Genomic DNA, 16,093 nt, shown 5'->3' on the forward strand with positions numbered 1-16,093 from the left:
CATCATATCCAATAAAAGAGAAAACAACCTCAGGAATCAAAAAGGCGAACAAACTCTACTAGCTATCTCAAAARGTTTCAGAGTAATCTACTACTTTGCTCATGAACAGAGCTGTGATCACAGCCACAATTACAAGATAATTTCAGTCCTAAATAAGGCCTCCTAGCACTTCTCTGCTGTACAATGCAAAGGTTACCCCACTTGCAGCATGCAATTAACTTCAAAGATTCTAGTACAACACTTACAATAATAACTACTTGGAAAGTGCCTTTGAGTTGCTTGTCCATCTTGCTGAGGAGGTCAAAGCTGATAATGTTAATCAAGCTTGCCGTTAGGTTGTCTTTGCCAGTCACTATGACGTTGGTGCTGCCTGGACTCAAGGATGGAAGCCACCTGTGAAATGCCTGGAGGAGAAGAGAGTGATTAATTGCATTCTGGTTCTCATGTCCTCTACCAGGATCCCAAAATCCTTTACAAATTATAACTTGGCCCCCTGATGAATGCTTGGAACATGGGGCCACCCCACCCACAATTAAAGATCAGCCAGGAGCACAGAAGGGATAAGCAGCCTTCCCAAGCCAACACCACTAGTAGCAGGAAGTTCAAGCACAGAATCCAGGCTATAAGGCCAAATCCACCTTCCGCAACTAGGAAGACTTGAACAGTGTTTATTCTTACTTCTTACTGAAAAAGAAACTCTGATCTGCAGTAGAAATGTGCATAACCTCCTGACAATTTTACTTGCTACACTCAGAACCACAACAGGAATGCAATGACCACTGCTGGCAGGGAAATTTACGGTTTTCCCATTCAACAGGAAACTTCAGGCTGTGAAATACAGACTTTTAGGCAGTAAATATTTCACGCTACAGCAGCGTTTACTCCACAGTGACAATGAAATACAACTCCTCCTGGTGTTAAAAAAAACAAAAAAAAACACACACAAACAAAAAAAACCCTCTTCCACTACCCCTCCCCGCTATAAATAAATAAATCAAAATCAAGCTATCAAGCTGACACCTCACCAGCTAGCTGCTCTATGACAGCAGCTGAAATACATATGGTGATAGTTATTCAAAACAACCTCTTGAAATGCTCCACACCCCCAAGGAGAATATCTTTCCCCAAACCCATCTGTTAGGTACTGAGCACCCACCATTTCCCTTGTAATTCTGTCCCCAGGGACACCAACCTCTCTGTAGAGAACTGACTGGAGATATAGCAACAAGGGTCTGGTCCCTACAGAAACATATCCAAGGACTGATGATGGGAAATGGCATCTCTGCTCCAGGTCCTTCACTTGTGGAAAGCCCCCAAGCACCATTCCTCTCCTCTGTTTAGCAACTACACACAGCAGCCAGATGAGTCAAATACCAACAGTACTTGAGGAACTAACAACTAGCCATCCTTCACCACTTATTGCAAGCACCACAACCGAAATGGGCCAACAAGTAGACAGGGTTAGATCCCAGGTGAAAAACATAYGGCTGATGCTAAACTAAACTGAGACAAAGGTGACAGCAGTGGGAAAGAAAGTATTCGAAAGCTCCTAGGCGTACTGCCCTCCCCTTTTGTAAAGGGTATGTGCCTAGTCCACACTGTGGAAACGATCCCAGATTTTTCATTTGATGATGACCTTTGTCCAGAAGAAATGCTTTGAAAMTCCCTGAGCAGAGGACCTGCCCTGACACAGCCTTAATTATTGAAGTTTCAGTGCTGAACTCCAAATGCATAGAGCTGCAGCACTTCTCACCCGAAAGCATCTCACACCTTCCTGYTAGCTTCCTATGGCACCCTGAATATACAGGCACTCAATGGCATAAGCCCAGAGTGCTAAAAAGAAAGAGCCTACAGCCCTGAGATGAAGAGAATTTCTGGGAACTCAGTTCCAGAGACACAAGAACTCCTACCTTTAGAGTAGGATATATCTATGCAAGAACTGAGAAGATTAGAGCCTATAACAAACTTCACCTTCTTCCACCTTGCTGTAACACATTTTTCTTAGACCTGCATCTTTCACATACCCACAGAGCAACATGAATAATTTTAAAGCAAATGTCCTAACATAGCATCTCCTACAACAGCCTCCTGGGGCAGGGGGGGTGGAAAGAAAATTGAGCATTCAAACAAAAAGCCTCAGACTACTTAAAATCTCTTTGAGCAGGATGTGGGAGTTAAGCTGCAAGTGTCTGGTATTTCAGGAAACCAGGTCCCAAGTTGTTCCCAGTAGGTATTCAATAGGAGCCAYGATTTCTGGCTAGGTGTTGACCCATAGATCTAGAGGTCTTTGAAATACCTCCTTTTCCTTCACATCTCAAACATAATTAGCCTTACTGCCTTGTTCAGAAAACTGCAGGAATTTTCATATTTTTCCTCTGTCACCCAACACTTTGTTGCACTACTAGACATGAAAACACAAGCCAAGATAMTCTAACAACCAGGTTACAGTATAAAAACAGCAACCCCCCAACCAATATACTTCTCATCAATGCAACATCCCAGGAAAAGATAATCTCYCATCCTCTCCTGCTCAGGCATGAAATTATTATCCTAAAACCTCCAGCTCACCTTTTTCTTCCAAAATGAACAACCCAGCAGCCTCAGTGTACAAACCACGTACATCTGCCACCAGTGTACAAACATGGTRATTTCTTTCAAGAACATACATTTCCCATCCTTATGAGCTTTCTCAGGTTTCTGATTAACAGTGATAAAGGACTCGGAGGACTTGGCACAAAGGACAGGCCAAAAGACATATCATGACTGACACTTACTGATGATAAGGAGGCCTCTTGAACAGAAGGGAAAATTCCAGCATTTGGGCTTCTATTCCAGCCAAGGGGCTGGCAAGTCCTGCTGTAAAGGGCTTGAATACAACCGATAATTGCTTGCATGCAACTACTGTCTTTGGCATTGATGAGTAAAATGCCTCCTTGAAGCCAGCTGACTGATAGGAACAAAACAAATCTCTTTGTTACACTGGGTCAGAGGAGACATTTGCTTCCATTTTCCCCCTTTCCAACTAATCAGCTGGACCACAAAAAGAGAATCGGCCAATACAAGAATTATATACATCACATGGTCAATGCCAAGGAATTCCCCCTCTCTCAAGGTTCTAAATGGGTAGAAATTTTATCTTCTCCCCATAAAATACATGCTTTTAAAAAATTTATTTAACCTGTAAACAGAGTGCAACACAGAATAACCATCATACWTGGCCTCTCCTGGGCCATCCACACACAGTTCAGCTGACAGTACCTCTGCCCATGTAAACCTCACAGAGGAAGGAGTCACCACCAGCAAGGGCCATTCCTTTCGGTAATAAGCAGCAATGCAGATCGCCTGGATAGTCTTGCCCAAGCCCATGTCATCCGCAAGAAGTAAACGTCCATTTCTTAAAATTGCAAAACTGGGGAAAAGAGAGAGGAGAAATAAGTAAGAGTCAAGAAATGGTTTAAAGTCTGTCCCTGCAGCTAAGAAGAACACAACTCATCATCTGCCTAGAGCAGACAAGGAGCTCTTTCTAGAAAAATTAGGGAAGAAACAGAACTATCCTTCTGCAAACCATGGATGACACCACAGTGAACAGTGTCAACTGTAGTAAATGTCTTCAGTCCACTCCATTGCACCTGAAAATTACAAATGCCTTTGCAGATTAAATCTACACAGTGGATCTCTTGGAAGTGATCCAGATTCTTCAGTAATCTTCTCACTCAGCCTTAACACAAGTGAGCAACACAGACATACACATGCAGATATGTGCGCGCGCACAAATCTTCACTCAGAGCTTGGAAGTTCCTAAACAGGATGGCTCAGCCTAGCTCTTAGAAACCTTGATCTCATAAAAGGAGTAGTCTCAAGACTTTAGCACATTCTTTCCATGATATTATTCATGTTCCTAGAGTTCATTCTGGTCAGGCTAAGAAAATACTATTAATAATAATGCTATTTTAATATCAGTAGGTACAGACTTTCCTGGATTGCCTCTTGATGTCAACAACTACTGACCACATATGGTGGGGATATTAAAAAGGTTTTCTTTATGTACAATTAAAGATTTTAGATCTTTCATGGCCTGGGTCCCACTTCCTGAAACCTTCCCACATGTAGCTAATATTAAAAAAAAAAAAAAAAAAGCGCAATTGGGTAAAACAAAAAATGACCTTACCAAAAACATCAAAAAGTCATAGGACACTTAGGCATATACTGAATCAAGGCAGGGAGATCAAAGCATAATTTGAACAACTCTAATACTAGCAAAATGCTGTTTCGCACCTGACTCATAACGAAAATTTCTAGATAGAAACCAGGTAGAAATATGGACTAGGTATGCCACTCAAAAAAAAAAAAAAAAACATTTTTTTTAATCCACCAAGAGCTTATCCAAGCCCCAGAGCGTAACCACCCAAGACATTGTAGAAATGTGGAGCCCTCCATGGAAGGGGATGAGAACAGAGCATCAATATAGAGCACCCAATTCTAGGCAAAGGACTAGCTCTGCATGAGCACAGGACCTACTTCACACCTTCCCGCTGAAAGGGCATGAGGCTCGTCACAATTTTGGAGTCCACTACTGAAAGGTCAGCATCAGGAAAGTCCACCATCTGCGACGTAAATCTCTCTATTTGAGTAGCGAAGGTCTGTATTACTGCCTTGGGCAGTGGCTCCACTTCTACTGACACAAGRCTCTGTACCGCTTCCACTGCAAAGAACAGAGCAGCTTATTATCAGAAGGGGCAACATACACACAGCTTACATTACCGACATCATGGTGCATCTGTTGACCTCATCAACAGCATACTTCTTGTCCTGAAACAGCTCAAGAAAGCACWGCATCATGCGCAGATGTTGGTCTGGCCTCTTCCCTGAAGTCTATTTCAGCACCACATGATGAATCACATCCCCTCCCCTCGTATTTAGACTTGGCTATAAAGAACTAAAAATGTCTGATGTCTGATACCATCATTCAAAGATGACTGCTGCTAATACAGCTGGAGCTGGATTATTCACATTGCACACAGCTTAGAGCACACTTAGGAATAAAAGTAGGGATTTAAACAAAAAGCTCTCCAGTGCCTAGAAGGCAGGGGCATCTTGATCTTGGCCTTGGGATTTTGCTTTAAACACCTCTGATGTCTCTACCAACCTTGAGCACGTGATCAGAAGCTATCTGAGACACAGTTACCTAAAGAAGGCCATATATATTCAGCTTTGCAACCCCTTTTCTCCTGTTCTTCCCTAAATTCACACAGGTTTCACTCTGTGTCCATTGCATCATCCCTCATTCACCCGCATTCAGATAAGAAAACAGGCAGCGCCTCAAGTCTCAGAAGACCTGCTCTTGTACCACCCTCAGTACCACCCAGCCATCCTTCAGGGATGTGGCACTGACAGCAACTCCTGGCTCAGCCAGCGTTTTCCCAGATGGAAGTAGTTCACAGGCCTAAACCAGCCCACAGGCAGCCACTTGAACCCCTCACCACTATTGATGTTTCACCCATGCAGCTCCTCACCGTCATCTGCAGCACAGAACTTTTCCAGTCAAATGCTCCGTCATGCACAGACATTGGGGCCTTCATCTTTTGTTTTGTTTTGTTTTCCATTTTGTCATAACAAGCAAAGCATCAGGGCAATTTTTCTCCTAGACAATCTTATTTCAGTTCCCTCTGGCAGCCTTCCTATCCCACCCCAGAAAGATAAAAGTATTTCTTATTTCAACAGTAAGTTTTTATGAAAACAAGTACCAGTTTAAAAGATGCAGTAAGTGAGCTGGGACCAGGAAATCATGTTTAGTAATCAATTTTTGGCCACTGAAGGAGAAAAAAAGACATCTCTACACTAGGCACACCAATGTATGTGCACAGAACCTTTATTGTGGGAAGTATCTTTTCTTTATTTAGTGCTCAGTTTGTATATGAAGCCAGGAGGATACAAAACAACTCCTTTTGCAAAAATAACCACAGCTATGCAAACTGAAAGAAGGACTCACTACATCACCAGTAAATGCACCTCCAGAATTCAGTTGGATATTTTAATTTTAGTCGTTATCTCCAAAAGGAAAGCAGCAGAATGGACCCCCTGCTATATGAAGGGGGAAAGCAATTCTAAGAAATATACATATGAAAAGATTTCCATTTGTGGCTGGGCAATAGCCCAAACTTTTTAAACTCTCCAGTTTAATTTATACTTCTTCAATAGCAGGAACTCTCTCCACCCAAAGTACAGCACTAACTTGTTATTACACTCACAGACTGAGCTATGTGTTAGCATAATTGCTACAATTTGCTCACTGATAATTCTGTTGCTATTGTTCCGTACATGAGCTGGGAGAGTGATTAAGATATCTGCCACCAGCATGAATCATCCAACAGACATTTTTTACTGAAGTGACCTTTATACAAAGATGACTGAGCAACTAGGCAAAGAGACATTAACCTCTACAAACAGTTCCCAACTAACGAATATCACTGCAGGAAATGGCAACCAGCCTTTAAAAAAATGTTTTGAAGTAGGTAAACAAACAGGCACAAAGCTAGTGCTGTTCCTCAAAGAGGCACGTGCTAGAAGCCTCAAATGCCCTCACAATTAGATCCTGCAAGAGCATCTACAAAGAATTTTTTTTTTTTCATTCCTTAAACCTGTGGGATTCTGAATATTTCTTCTAATGTGAAAAACACTGCACTAATGTGACTGAGAGTTATACGCTCTGGGAGATGCTGAGTTTGCTCAGACTGCCTAGCWTGTGCTACCGGATCAGGCCCATTGCATGTACAACAGATCCTTTCTTGCAAAGTGTACGAGATCATCAACTCTCACTGAAATCGGGGACTATCAACATCCTAATTCTGGAGTTTCCTAATGAAGTCTCCACCAAGACACACTCATTTGTCCTCATGATAAAGAGTTGCCTTTTCTACAGAGCCACACCAAGTGGCTTTCAGCCCTACAACTATTACTAGTGTTCCTGAGGCATGCATCATAGAAGCACGCAGATATTCAATTATTAAACATACTTTATTATCCTATGGAAGCAGGAGCCAATGCTGGGGCAATACTACTCTAGCCACAGCATTTCAGCTCTCTAAGGACTAGTGCAGAGCATCTTGCCTATTATCTTTCTGAAGTTTATCCCAATCAAACTCCGCAGCCGCATACCCTCACACAAGTACTAAGACAAACACAGCAGGACAACTGGAATGGTAAATAATAATTATAATACTTAGTATTTATGTAATGCTTTTCATCTCAAAGCACAGTACTAACTTAACATACAAAACTAAGAAGCAGATGTGCTGGGAGCATGTTGCTGAGATTGGATTGCTCTGCAAAGTGGCATCCATCTTTTAAAATAACACAGTTCTATGTTTCACTTCAGTGAGTCACAATTTTGCCAGCACTGTACAGATGCAAAAAGGCAGGAGTCTACTAGTCTACTCCTACCCAGGAATGAACACTGTAGCAACACTAAGCACTTTGATTCTACTCAAAAAGGGAAAACAATGCTCTCTAAAGAGATTTTTTTGCAAAGTTTTTTTTAAGCACCTACCAACCTAGCACTGAACCATTTTAGAAGAACATGAAATTCTGTAGAGAGCATCTGCATTCTTCCATGAGACAAACAAGTAGTGTTTCTTGTTTGCCCCACAATCAACTCAGCTATGGGAAAGCAACCTCAATTCTAACCTGCCTCATACATCAACTAAAAACCTAACAGCTGTGTGCTGTCTGCAAAGCAATTATTACTAGCAGTAATATATGAGGCTGAACAAAACCAGCTAGGCAGTGAGCACCCAGACAGAGACTGTGGATGAACTGGTTGTTACAGAAATCATCAGTAGACTTGAAAACCTAGTGCCCTGACCTGAAAAAGAAAATTTGCTGGGTGTGAAATGAAACAGCATGACACCATACACACTACTTAAATCTTGTAGCAAACTAAAGGATGAGCTGGCAATAAAACAGCCTGACATGTGTTTGTTCTATGCTCTCTTCTGAGCAAGAAGTGGCTGTGCCAGATTCAGAATTGATGTATGCACAGAAGGGAGCAAAAAGCTGCGGGCAGGCTGGCAATGAGGAGACAGTAAGACAGAATTTCTATAAGGACGAGAAGGCCTGGCAGCCACTGTGCCTCCCTCTTCAAATCTGGCAAGTGGGAAGAGAGGAGCCCATTCTCCTGCAGCTCCTTAAGTTCAGGTTACGCTGCAGTACTTTATGGGCAACCAAAATTACTTTTTTTAAGGGTAAATCCATGCATGTGCTATAAGAAACTGAACAGAGATTTCCTGACACAAATCCTGTCTATAAATATTTGTGCAGAAACTGACACAGAGCCACCCTCCTGATGAGGCCCCTAATGGACTACCATTAATAACACACATCTATGAAGTTTTGAGTACAGGCAAACAGTGTAAACATTTGACAAAATGGGAAGACACCTGCTTTGTGGTTCATTAGCAGCTCATCTCCCCAGAGCAAAAAGGCCTAGCTCAAGAAATGAAGTTAGAATTCATTTCCCTACCCAGAAAGTAGCCCTTGATAGGAAAAAGCATCTACGCACTTAGTTTGGGATAGTCCTCCAGCAGGAAACTCCATTTTCTGGTCTTCATATCTGCAATAGTTACAACAAACATTGTCAAAAACTGTTTTTTAAAAGACTGAATTTTCTGTCCATAAGAATACAGCTATCCATCCATATCCTCTACATTTTAGAATTGCTTTAAAACAATTCTTATCTTGTCTAGCAGTCAATTCTCTTCCCTTTGCCTTCATGTGAAACAAATAGTGTGAAGAAGACTTAAAAGTATGGATATACATCTAGAAGTGATGGTATCACTGGAGCAAGCCAAGGTCAGTTCCCCAAATGAGCCACTGCAATTAACCCGTTTGCCAAAGATTTCAGCAACCGCTTTCTCTTCACTGTGGGAAGGCATGAAGAGTGCTCATGAAGGTTCCYATTCATTATTCAACAAACTCGGATTACAGTTAGTAACACAATCACTTTCAGTTTTTTCTCCGTACCCTATAAAGGATGTTCTCAACACTGTACAGAGGAAATTGCCCAAATTTTCAGTACCCAAAATGCAACATGAAGGCCAGATCTGGCTTCCAGGTTTACTTCAGGATAGCTCCTGCCTGCAATTTCCAGGGAAGGCAAAGTGAACCCAGAGTCAGCTGGAGGCACAGTTGGAACTGTGTAGCCCTGTAATAAGTATTGCCATTGCTAGTAACAGGCATAAGCTTTGTACTGAGTTTGTAAGGCCTCAGGACTGAGACTTGTCAGGCCTGCTCTGTCAGAAGTTTTCTTGAGCTGTCTGTAGCTTTGTTATACTTGGTCTAGCTGTGACTGCAATTTCTAACTGATCAGTTGTCCATGGCTAATTTGTTCTGTTTATCTTTGTGTGGTACAACCATAGCTTTATGCAGATAGCAGTAACAAGTAGTTATAGTTATTCTTTGTAGAATGAGATATTTACAACTAACACAATGCTGTAGTGTAGAGAAATACAGGTCTGGTATGACAGAAGAGGCCTTGAAAAGAGGAGACACAGAATGTAGCAGCATAGATGAGTACGGGCATGGGATAATAAGAGATGGGACACAGGAGACCCCATGGTCATAAACAATTCACTGCTGGTTAGTTAAAAAAAACAACAAAAAAAACCCATGACCTGAAGCTGTACAAAACTGGTTTTAGGGGCAACAAAGATCAAAGAAATAGTATCTAACATACGTAAAGTAAATTTGGATGTAACCTGGAGCCGCAAACCAATGAAGAAAAAGAAGAGAGTTTAGATGTGTGTTAGTAAACATATAAAAATGACCCCAAGTGGATCTCAGGACAGGGGGAAAGAAGAAACCATCAACATGAACACCATATTCCTCCCAACAAAGGACTCGGATGGTGACAATTCACCATAACATCCCGCATACCCAACAACAGAGTGAAACCACCTATCTCAGGTCCCAGAGGAGCAGTGGAAGGGTGAGCACAACACCAGGAAAAAGAGTTGAAATTAGGAAGTCTGTGTGTTACAATATTACTATTATTGCAACTTTTACTGTATGTAAATACCTTAACTGCCTTATTAATTCTTTCTTTTCCGTAATAATTAGATCTAGACTAATGACAATTCTTCACTTAGACTGTTAAGACTTCCGTTATAGCAACTATAAATTCTTGGCTTTACTTATATACGTGCGTGTGTGTGTGTATAGATAGATAGGTATAAAAAAGGTATGCTTCCTTTGCCCATAAACAAGATTTTGAGTGTAACACAGTGAACAGACAAGAATTTATTCATGGCCTTTGTACTGCTGGCCAGTTACCAACACATCCCATTTTTAAAGTAAATATAATCATGCTGAGTGCTGAAATATCATCTTGGCTAATGTGCTCAGAAGAGGACATGTCCTGGTATGAAGTAAAGTGCAAGACAGAGGTGCAGCACCATACCACAATTATGGGAGCTCCCAAAAATCTTCATCAGAGCACATGCTGTTATGCCTATTTCAAAGACAGATGTGCTCTCACAATCTTTCTCCCCTGTAGCTCTCACAGCACTCCAGCAGCACCCAAACAGCCTCCTTAAATTAAAAACAGAGACTCACCATAATTTCTGGAATTCATCTGTTTGAACACTCCAATCACTTCTGCAGAATACCCAATATCAACCTCAAACCGGAAGCGAGAGATCAGCACACATTTCCCTTTGACAAGGGCGGAGGGTTTCTTCCAGTTGTTGCACATCTTCAAGAGGGTTTTCACATCAGTCCCACTGCTGATGAAACGAGAGCCTGACACCAACTCCACAGCATTTTCTCCTTCTAGTGGTACCAGAATTACTGAGGAAAGTTGATTCGCTGCTTCGACTAGGGAGAAAAATACAGGACACAGAAAAAAGAATGAATAACTAAGAGCATGGACAGACTAAAGATGCACAGGATGCTTTGGGAAGAGAAGGGACAAGAGGACAACAGACAAACCATGTACCTCCAAGTTTAAATGGAATGATGATTCCCTGCTTTTGCTCTTAAGGACAAAGAATAGAGAGAGTGGTGGCCTGCAGCAGCAGGTTGGTGGGATTCATCACAGAGAACATAGCAGGAACAGGGGGAGCATGTGAGAGTAGGGGAACGAATGCCTGTCCAGGATCATCCCTGTGTTACGCTCCCTCTGTCAGCAATCCCAAATTGTGGCTCACTAGGCCAGGGCAGGCGATCTGCAGAACCACGTTCAGCAGTAAATCGCACACAGTCACTACAATGTTTTCAGTTAAAAGGCTGCCAGTACAGGGGCAAGCTGATCCATGGTATGCTGCCTGAAAAGGCTGGGAGATGCTTCTGCAAGCAGAAAAGGAGAAAGATCTAAAATATTTGCCTCTTGTCTCATGCCAATGTCTGACAAGCAATCTCTTCTAGGAGGAATGCCCTATAGTCACAGTGATGAGGGGACTATTTCAAGAAGGAAGCTAGTCCAAACCCTAAATTTTCTTTGCTACAATTTAAGTCCATCACCCTATATGTACCTACCTGGTGTATGTCACAGTTACAGGCTTATGCTTCCAAGAAGCCATCTGCATTCCTATCTTATTAATCACTAGCTACCACCTCTGTCATGATGCCAAGGCTTGCAGAGAGAAGGGACACAGCATTTTACAGCTGTTAGCCTAAGACCAAGGCTATCCACACTAACAAATGTTGTCTCATTTTTTTCTTTGCACCTCTCTGCTGTCACATATGTCACATATGTTGTCTTTATCCTTACAGCTAAACTGTGATAGCTTAGGAACAAAGACCATTTTTGTCTTGTATTTTTAGCACCAAAACAGTGATGCTCTGCCCCAAGACTCCAACTCACAGGTACTACAGTAACACAGATATTCGCTGGCATCATCAGACTCCATTAGACTCAGAACAGATGACCACTAAACTCATTCTACATCTGCAGATTTGTAGAGAGAGACAACCTCGCCTCCCCAGTAACTACGAGGGTAAACTCAGATGAATCCAGTCTTTTGTGGGCTGAATTGCATGTCAAGATCCACCCTGCTTCTCCTTCTTAAATACTCCAACTTACTGATATGCAACAAAAAACTTAAAAATTCATTTAAGTCCAGTGGTTAAGCCTTTAAGAGGGAAGAAAAGGGAGAGAGAGAGGAGAGAGGGAGAGAGAAAAAAAAAAAGACAATTTCCTCAAAGCCGGTTAATGAACAAACAATTTGGATTTCATCAAACTTTAAAATAAGTTACTTCCAGATTGAACCAAGCCATTTGAAATTCCCACTCCAAAGATAAGTTTCAGAGCCTCAAGTGAAAGTCTTGTTTATAGCAGAGTCCTGGGAGACCACTGAAGTAGATTTTCTACTCCTACTGCACCAAACAGAAGATTTTGAATGTCATTGTTTTAGCAGTATGTAGTTAGATCTCACCTCTACAACTGTTATTACTGAAAGAAATTGGAAAATGCATGTTTTTAACTCTTTTAGTTCATTATCTGTTTCTAGGCTTGACTGCATGTTTCATCTGTAGTATAAGGAAAGACATTTAACRTAGGAAGACATTATTCAGAAGAACAAAACTAACAGCCTAAAGTTTAAAAATAATTGCTTTTGCACTTAAAGACTGACAAGAACTTCAGACCAAGACCCTTTTAAATCAGTCCCTGTCCCTCAGGGTACTTTTTCCCCTGTTATAATGATAGCCAGTGCTGATCACATTGTCTTATGCTTGTCATCAGGGATTTTCTGTAGAGAACTCATACTTTTGATAGCTGTAAGGAAAAAGCGCCTCACATAATTCTAAAACCCATCCCCTTCATTTGCAAGCTCCTTGGTGCAGAGACTCTGCTCTCATCTGTACTTGATATGCTTCAAGCAAACCAGAAGCATTTAAATTATAAATGTGTGGCAACCCACATGGGAAGCTAAAATACCAGCACTCAACTGTGGGTTTTTCAAAGTGCTCAACGCAGGTCTAATTTTGTTCCCACTGAAATCAATAGTGATTTATCACAGGCTTCAATATGATGGGCTTTTGAAAAAGCTTACCTGAATTATTTGCCTTGTATCATCTCTCAATCTTTCCAGAACAAAATGACAGGAGAGAAAAATATAAAGCCACCCTTGTTATGCCAAACAAAGGCAACTTTGTTTTCAACCTCACCCAGGGCCCTACATACAGTTACCCTTTTTTCCTCTTCTGACACCCAAAATTAACAGTAAAAACTAAAAAAGCACTGTTTAAAAAGAAAATACTTGAACAGACCCACAAAGTAAGTATCAGCCACTGGAACACTCTTAGTTCTCTACATAAATTCATATGAAGCACCTGCACAGCAAAGATTTTTTCCTATGATCAAGCTTGTTGACCCCTGAAATATTCAGTTAGTAAGTGGGGAAAAAATTAAATCTATGCTTGACATGTAGATTACATCAAAAAATTCAAGTTATTTTTAATCAACAGCCAAGTCTCAGAAAAATGGTATGAACCAGATGCCTAAAAGATAGGCATTCTGTTTTAACACAATGTTATCTCTTTTATTACTCCAGACAACAACAAAGCCAAATAATAATGGGGGGGGAGAAGTAGGGAGCAAGGCTTGGATCCTTTTTTATCATTCAGCAATCTATTTACTTACTGAAACTGCTGTAATCTTCCAGGCTGAAATTCCATTTTTTCGTAGTAGGATCTAAAATAGGGCAAAACATGAATCATTTGGGGGTAGAAGAAAGTGGTCCTGTGAAATGTTTATGCCAGGCAAGACACACTTCATTCTTCCATTCAAACATTTCCACACGCAACTGAAAAACAGTAGGCCCAGGTTTACAGGTACATGGCCCCCCCAAAAAAAGCCAGAGAGCACATTGATACTAATACAAGAAGAATGCGGCAGCCATTCACAGAAAGCAGCAACATGTGGAGAGAAGAAAATTAATAATAATAATAACAACAACAACGGCAGGGAGAAAAGAACAGAAGCAACCAGAAAAGGTGCAGGCTTTACTACTGTCAGTAACCTACTTAACAGAATCAGCTCATCAACTCTGTACTACAGCTGAAGTCAAACTGACCCATTTTCCCACACCACTTTATGAATAACTTCTCTTTCATCATTCCCAAAAGACCCTGACCAGCTGGCACCACTAAACATCTCAGAACATGGTTCATAAAGCAGAACTTCCAAATTCTTGGCTAAATCCAAGCTCAAGCTATTTAGTCCCTGAATTTCTTTCCCATTTCAACTGCCTTTACTTTTCCAATCCCTCATTAATATCCCATACTCTCCCTCAGCAGCAGATGCACTGCTAAGAGCATATATCAACTATGGTCCAGCAGATGCTGAAACTTTGATCCAACGTAAAACAGAGATATGAGCAATCAATTCTTACCATAGCTTTTGCTTGGTACCTTCTTAAACACAGCAATGAGTTCAGCATTATACCCAATTTCAACCTGGAATCGGTCTTCCCCATATTTCACACACTTTCCTTTTGTAACACTGTGTGCTTTCTTGTGAGAGACAGCTTCAGATGTAGAGCCTGCACCAGCAAAGCTGGTCAGCTTCTGCATCTTACCACTGGCCTGAGAGGCACCACCTCCCCCCTCTCTTTCTGTTGATCTGCCTGTGTTTATCAGCATTCCTGAATCACTCGGGGTGGCGCTGCTTGGTGGTGAAACATATTTAATGGCAGATTTGCTCTGACTTTGTAAATCTTTAATATCATCAGGGTGCCAGTTATCAATTAATCGAGGCTGAGATGGTTCTGTAGGGCTTTTGAAAGCTGGGTAGTACTKGGACTGCTGGAATGTACCAAGATTAATTAAAGCTTGTTGACCGTGTTTCTGGCCATCAGCATCTGAGTTATGTTGATGAGAACAACTCAGAGAATTTGGGATCGTTGTAGGGAATTGCTTAATACCACTTGCTTGTTTTGAGTCCTCTGAACAATTCTTTTGTTGCTCTCCATGTGAACCAGCCATCTGTTGGTTTGCAGTGTAATGATTAAAATCTTTACGAAGACAGGTCTTCTGCTCCACAGGACTGTTCGGATTCCGTTGGTGCTGGCTAATGAACCTGACATGATCGTTTTCTTGCTTCAGGTTTCCCTGATTGCATAGACTGTGCTCTTTCAGCTGAGGTCCAGTGTTCCCCACCTGCCCACCTTTCTGGGCTGCTAGTCTCTCTGCTCTCCTAGCCAAGGCCTTCTGGCGGTTCTCTTCGATTCTTCTCTTTTGCTCCTCTGTAAGGCCTGATGACATCTTCAACAATTCAAACAATAATCCTGAATCAAAACTGCATCAGGAGTTAATCACAAGGCAGTTGCTTCTTTACAGCATTGGAGGCCAGCCTATAAAAATACAGAAAAAAGAAAAAGGAAGTTTCAATTCTGTCAATATTGTTAGTGATCAGGTATKACTGTAACTGATCCTACACAGTAAAGCTGTCAGATCATTGCTGAGCCATCATCAGCAAGTAGATGCCGACAACCCTGATGTGTTTTGCATGGCAGTCCTACGTAGATAAAGCATATGGGAAAAGGAGAACCCCCCTCATACCACTCCAATGTCAGCCTGGGGCACCATCCCTCCCCAATCCCGGCTGTTAACAGTTCAGGTAAAAAAGCCAAGCACAGGGACACCCTGCAGCGCAGACGCTGCCCCACAATGGCAAATGCAGACAAAGCAATTAATCTCCACACAGTTTTGCGTGGGATACATTCCGTATTTTTGGTACCTAAGGAACAAGAAAGGACCACACCCCATCTTTCCCAAGTGTCTTCCAGCCCTCAGGCTGCTCATGGCATGGGGCAGATATATACTTTAACACAAAGGGCAGGGTCAGCTCCTGCCTTGAGGAAGCTCCACTCGCAGTTCAAGGACCTTATGATGGGCACGAGAACCCTGCTCCCACCACATCTCCCAGGAGCTGGCCTCACGTCACCGGCTCCCAGCCTCGCATCCTGGGGGCTGCCCTCCTCGCCCTGCACTGTGGGGCTCGCTCCCTGCCCTGCTCCTCTCCCAGACACCAGGCTCCCTTGTCCCAGCTCCCCATCCCACAGCCCGGGCACCCCCCCTCGCCCCCCAGGGGCCCGGC

At 42.1% G+C, this 16,093-nt stretch overlaps 1 protein-coding gene across 6 annotated transcripts in view; it reads right to left on the minus strand.

Moving 5' to 3' along the window:
• The window catches only part of SMARCAL1 (SWI/SNF related, matrix associated, actin dependent regulator of chromatin, subfamily a like 1), a 41,767-nt gene that overhangs the window by 24,971 nt on the left and 703 nt on the right, over positions 1-16,093 (minus strand). For 5 of the 6 annotated variants that reach the window (XM_026078064.1, XM_026078065.1, XM_026078067.1 and 2 more), the window contains exons 2-8: positions 14,388-15,347; positions 13,637-13,687; positions 10,609-10,869; positions 8,558-8,608; positions 4,519-4,702; positions 3,259-3,409; positions 246-404 (exon numbers count right to left, since the gene is read on the minus strand). In XM_026078064.1, coding sequence (XP_025933849.1) covers positions 246-404; positions 3,259-3,409; positions 4,519-4,702; positions 8,558-8,608; positions 10,609-10,869; positions 13,637-13,687; positions 14,388-15,258 — 1,728 coding nt within the window. In that variant the 5' untranslated portion in view covers positions 15,259-15,347. The remainder of the gene's footprint in view (positions 1-245; positions 405-3,258; positions 3,410-4,518; positions 4,703-8,557; positions 8,609-10,608; positions 10,870-13,636; positions 13,688-14,387; positions 15,348-16,093) is intronic. The other variant, XM_026078066.1, reaches the window with a different exon arrangement.

The sequence above is a fragment of the Apteryx rowi genome, unplaced genomic scaffold (genome assembly GCF_003343035.1).
Source record: "Apteryx rowi isolate R43461 unplaced genomic scaffold, aptRow1 scaffold_47, whole genome shotgun sequence".
Lineage (NCBI taxonomy): Eukaryota > Metazoa > Chordata > Aves > Apterygiformes > Apterygidae > Apteryx > Apteryx rowi.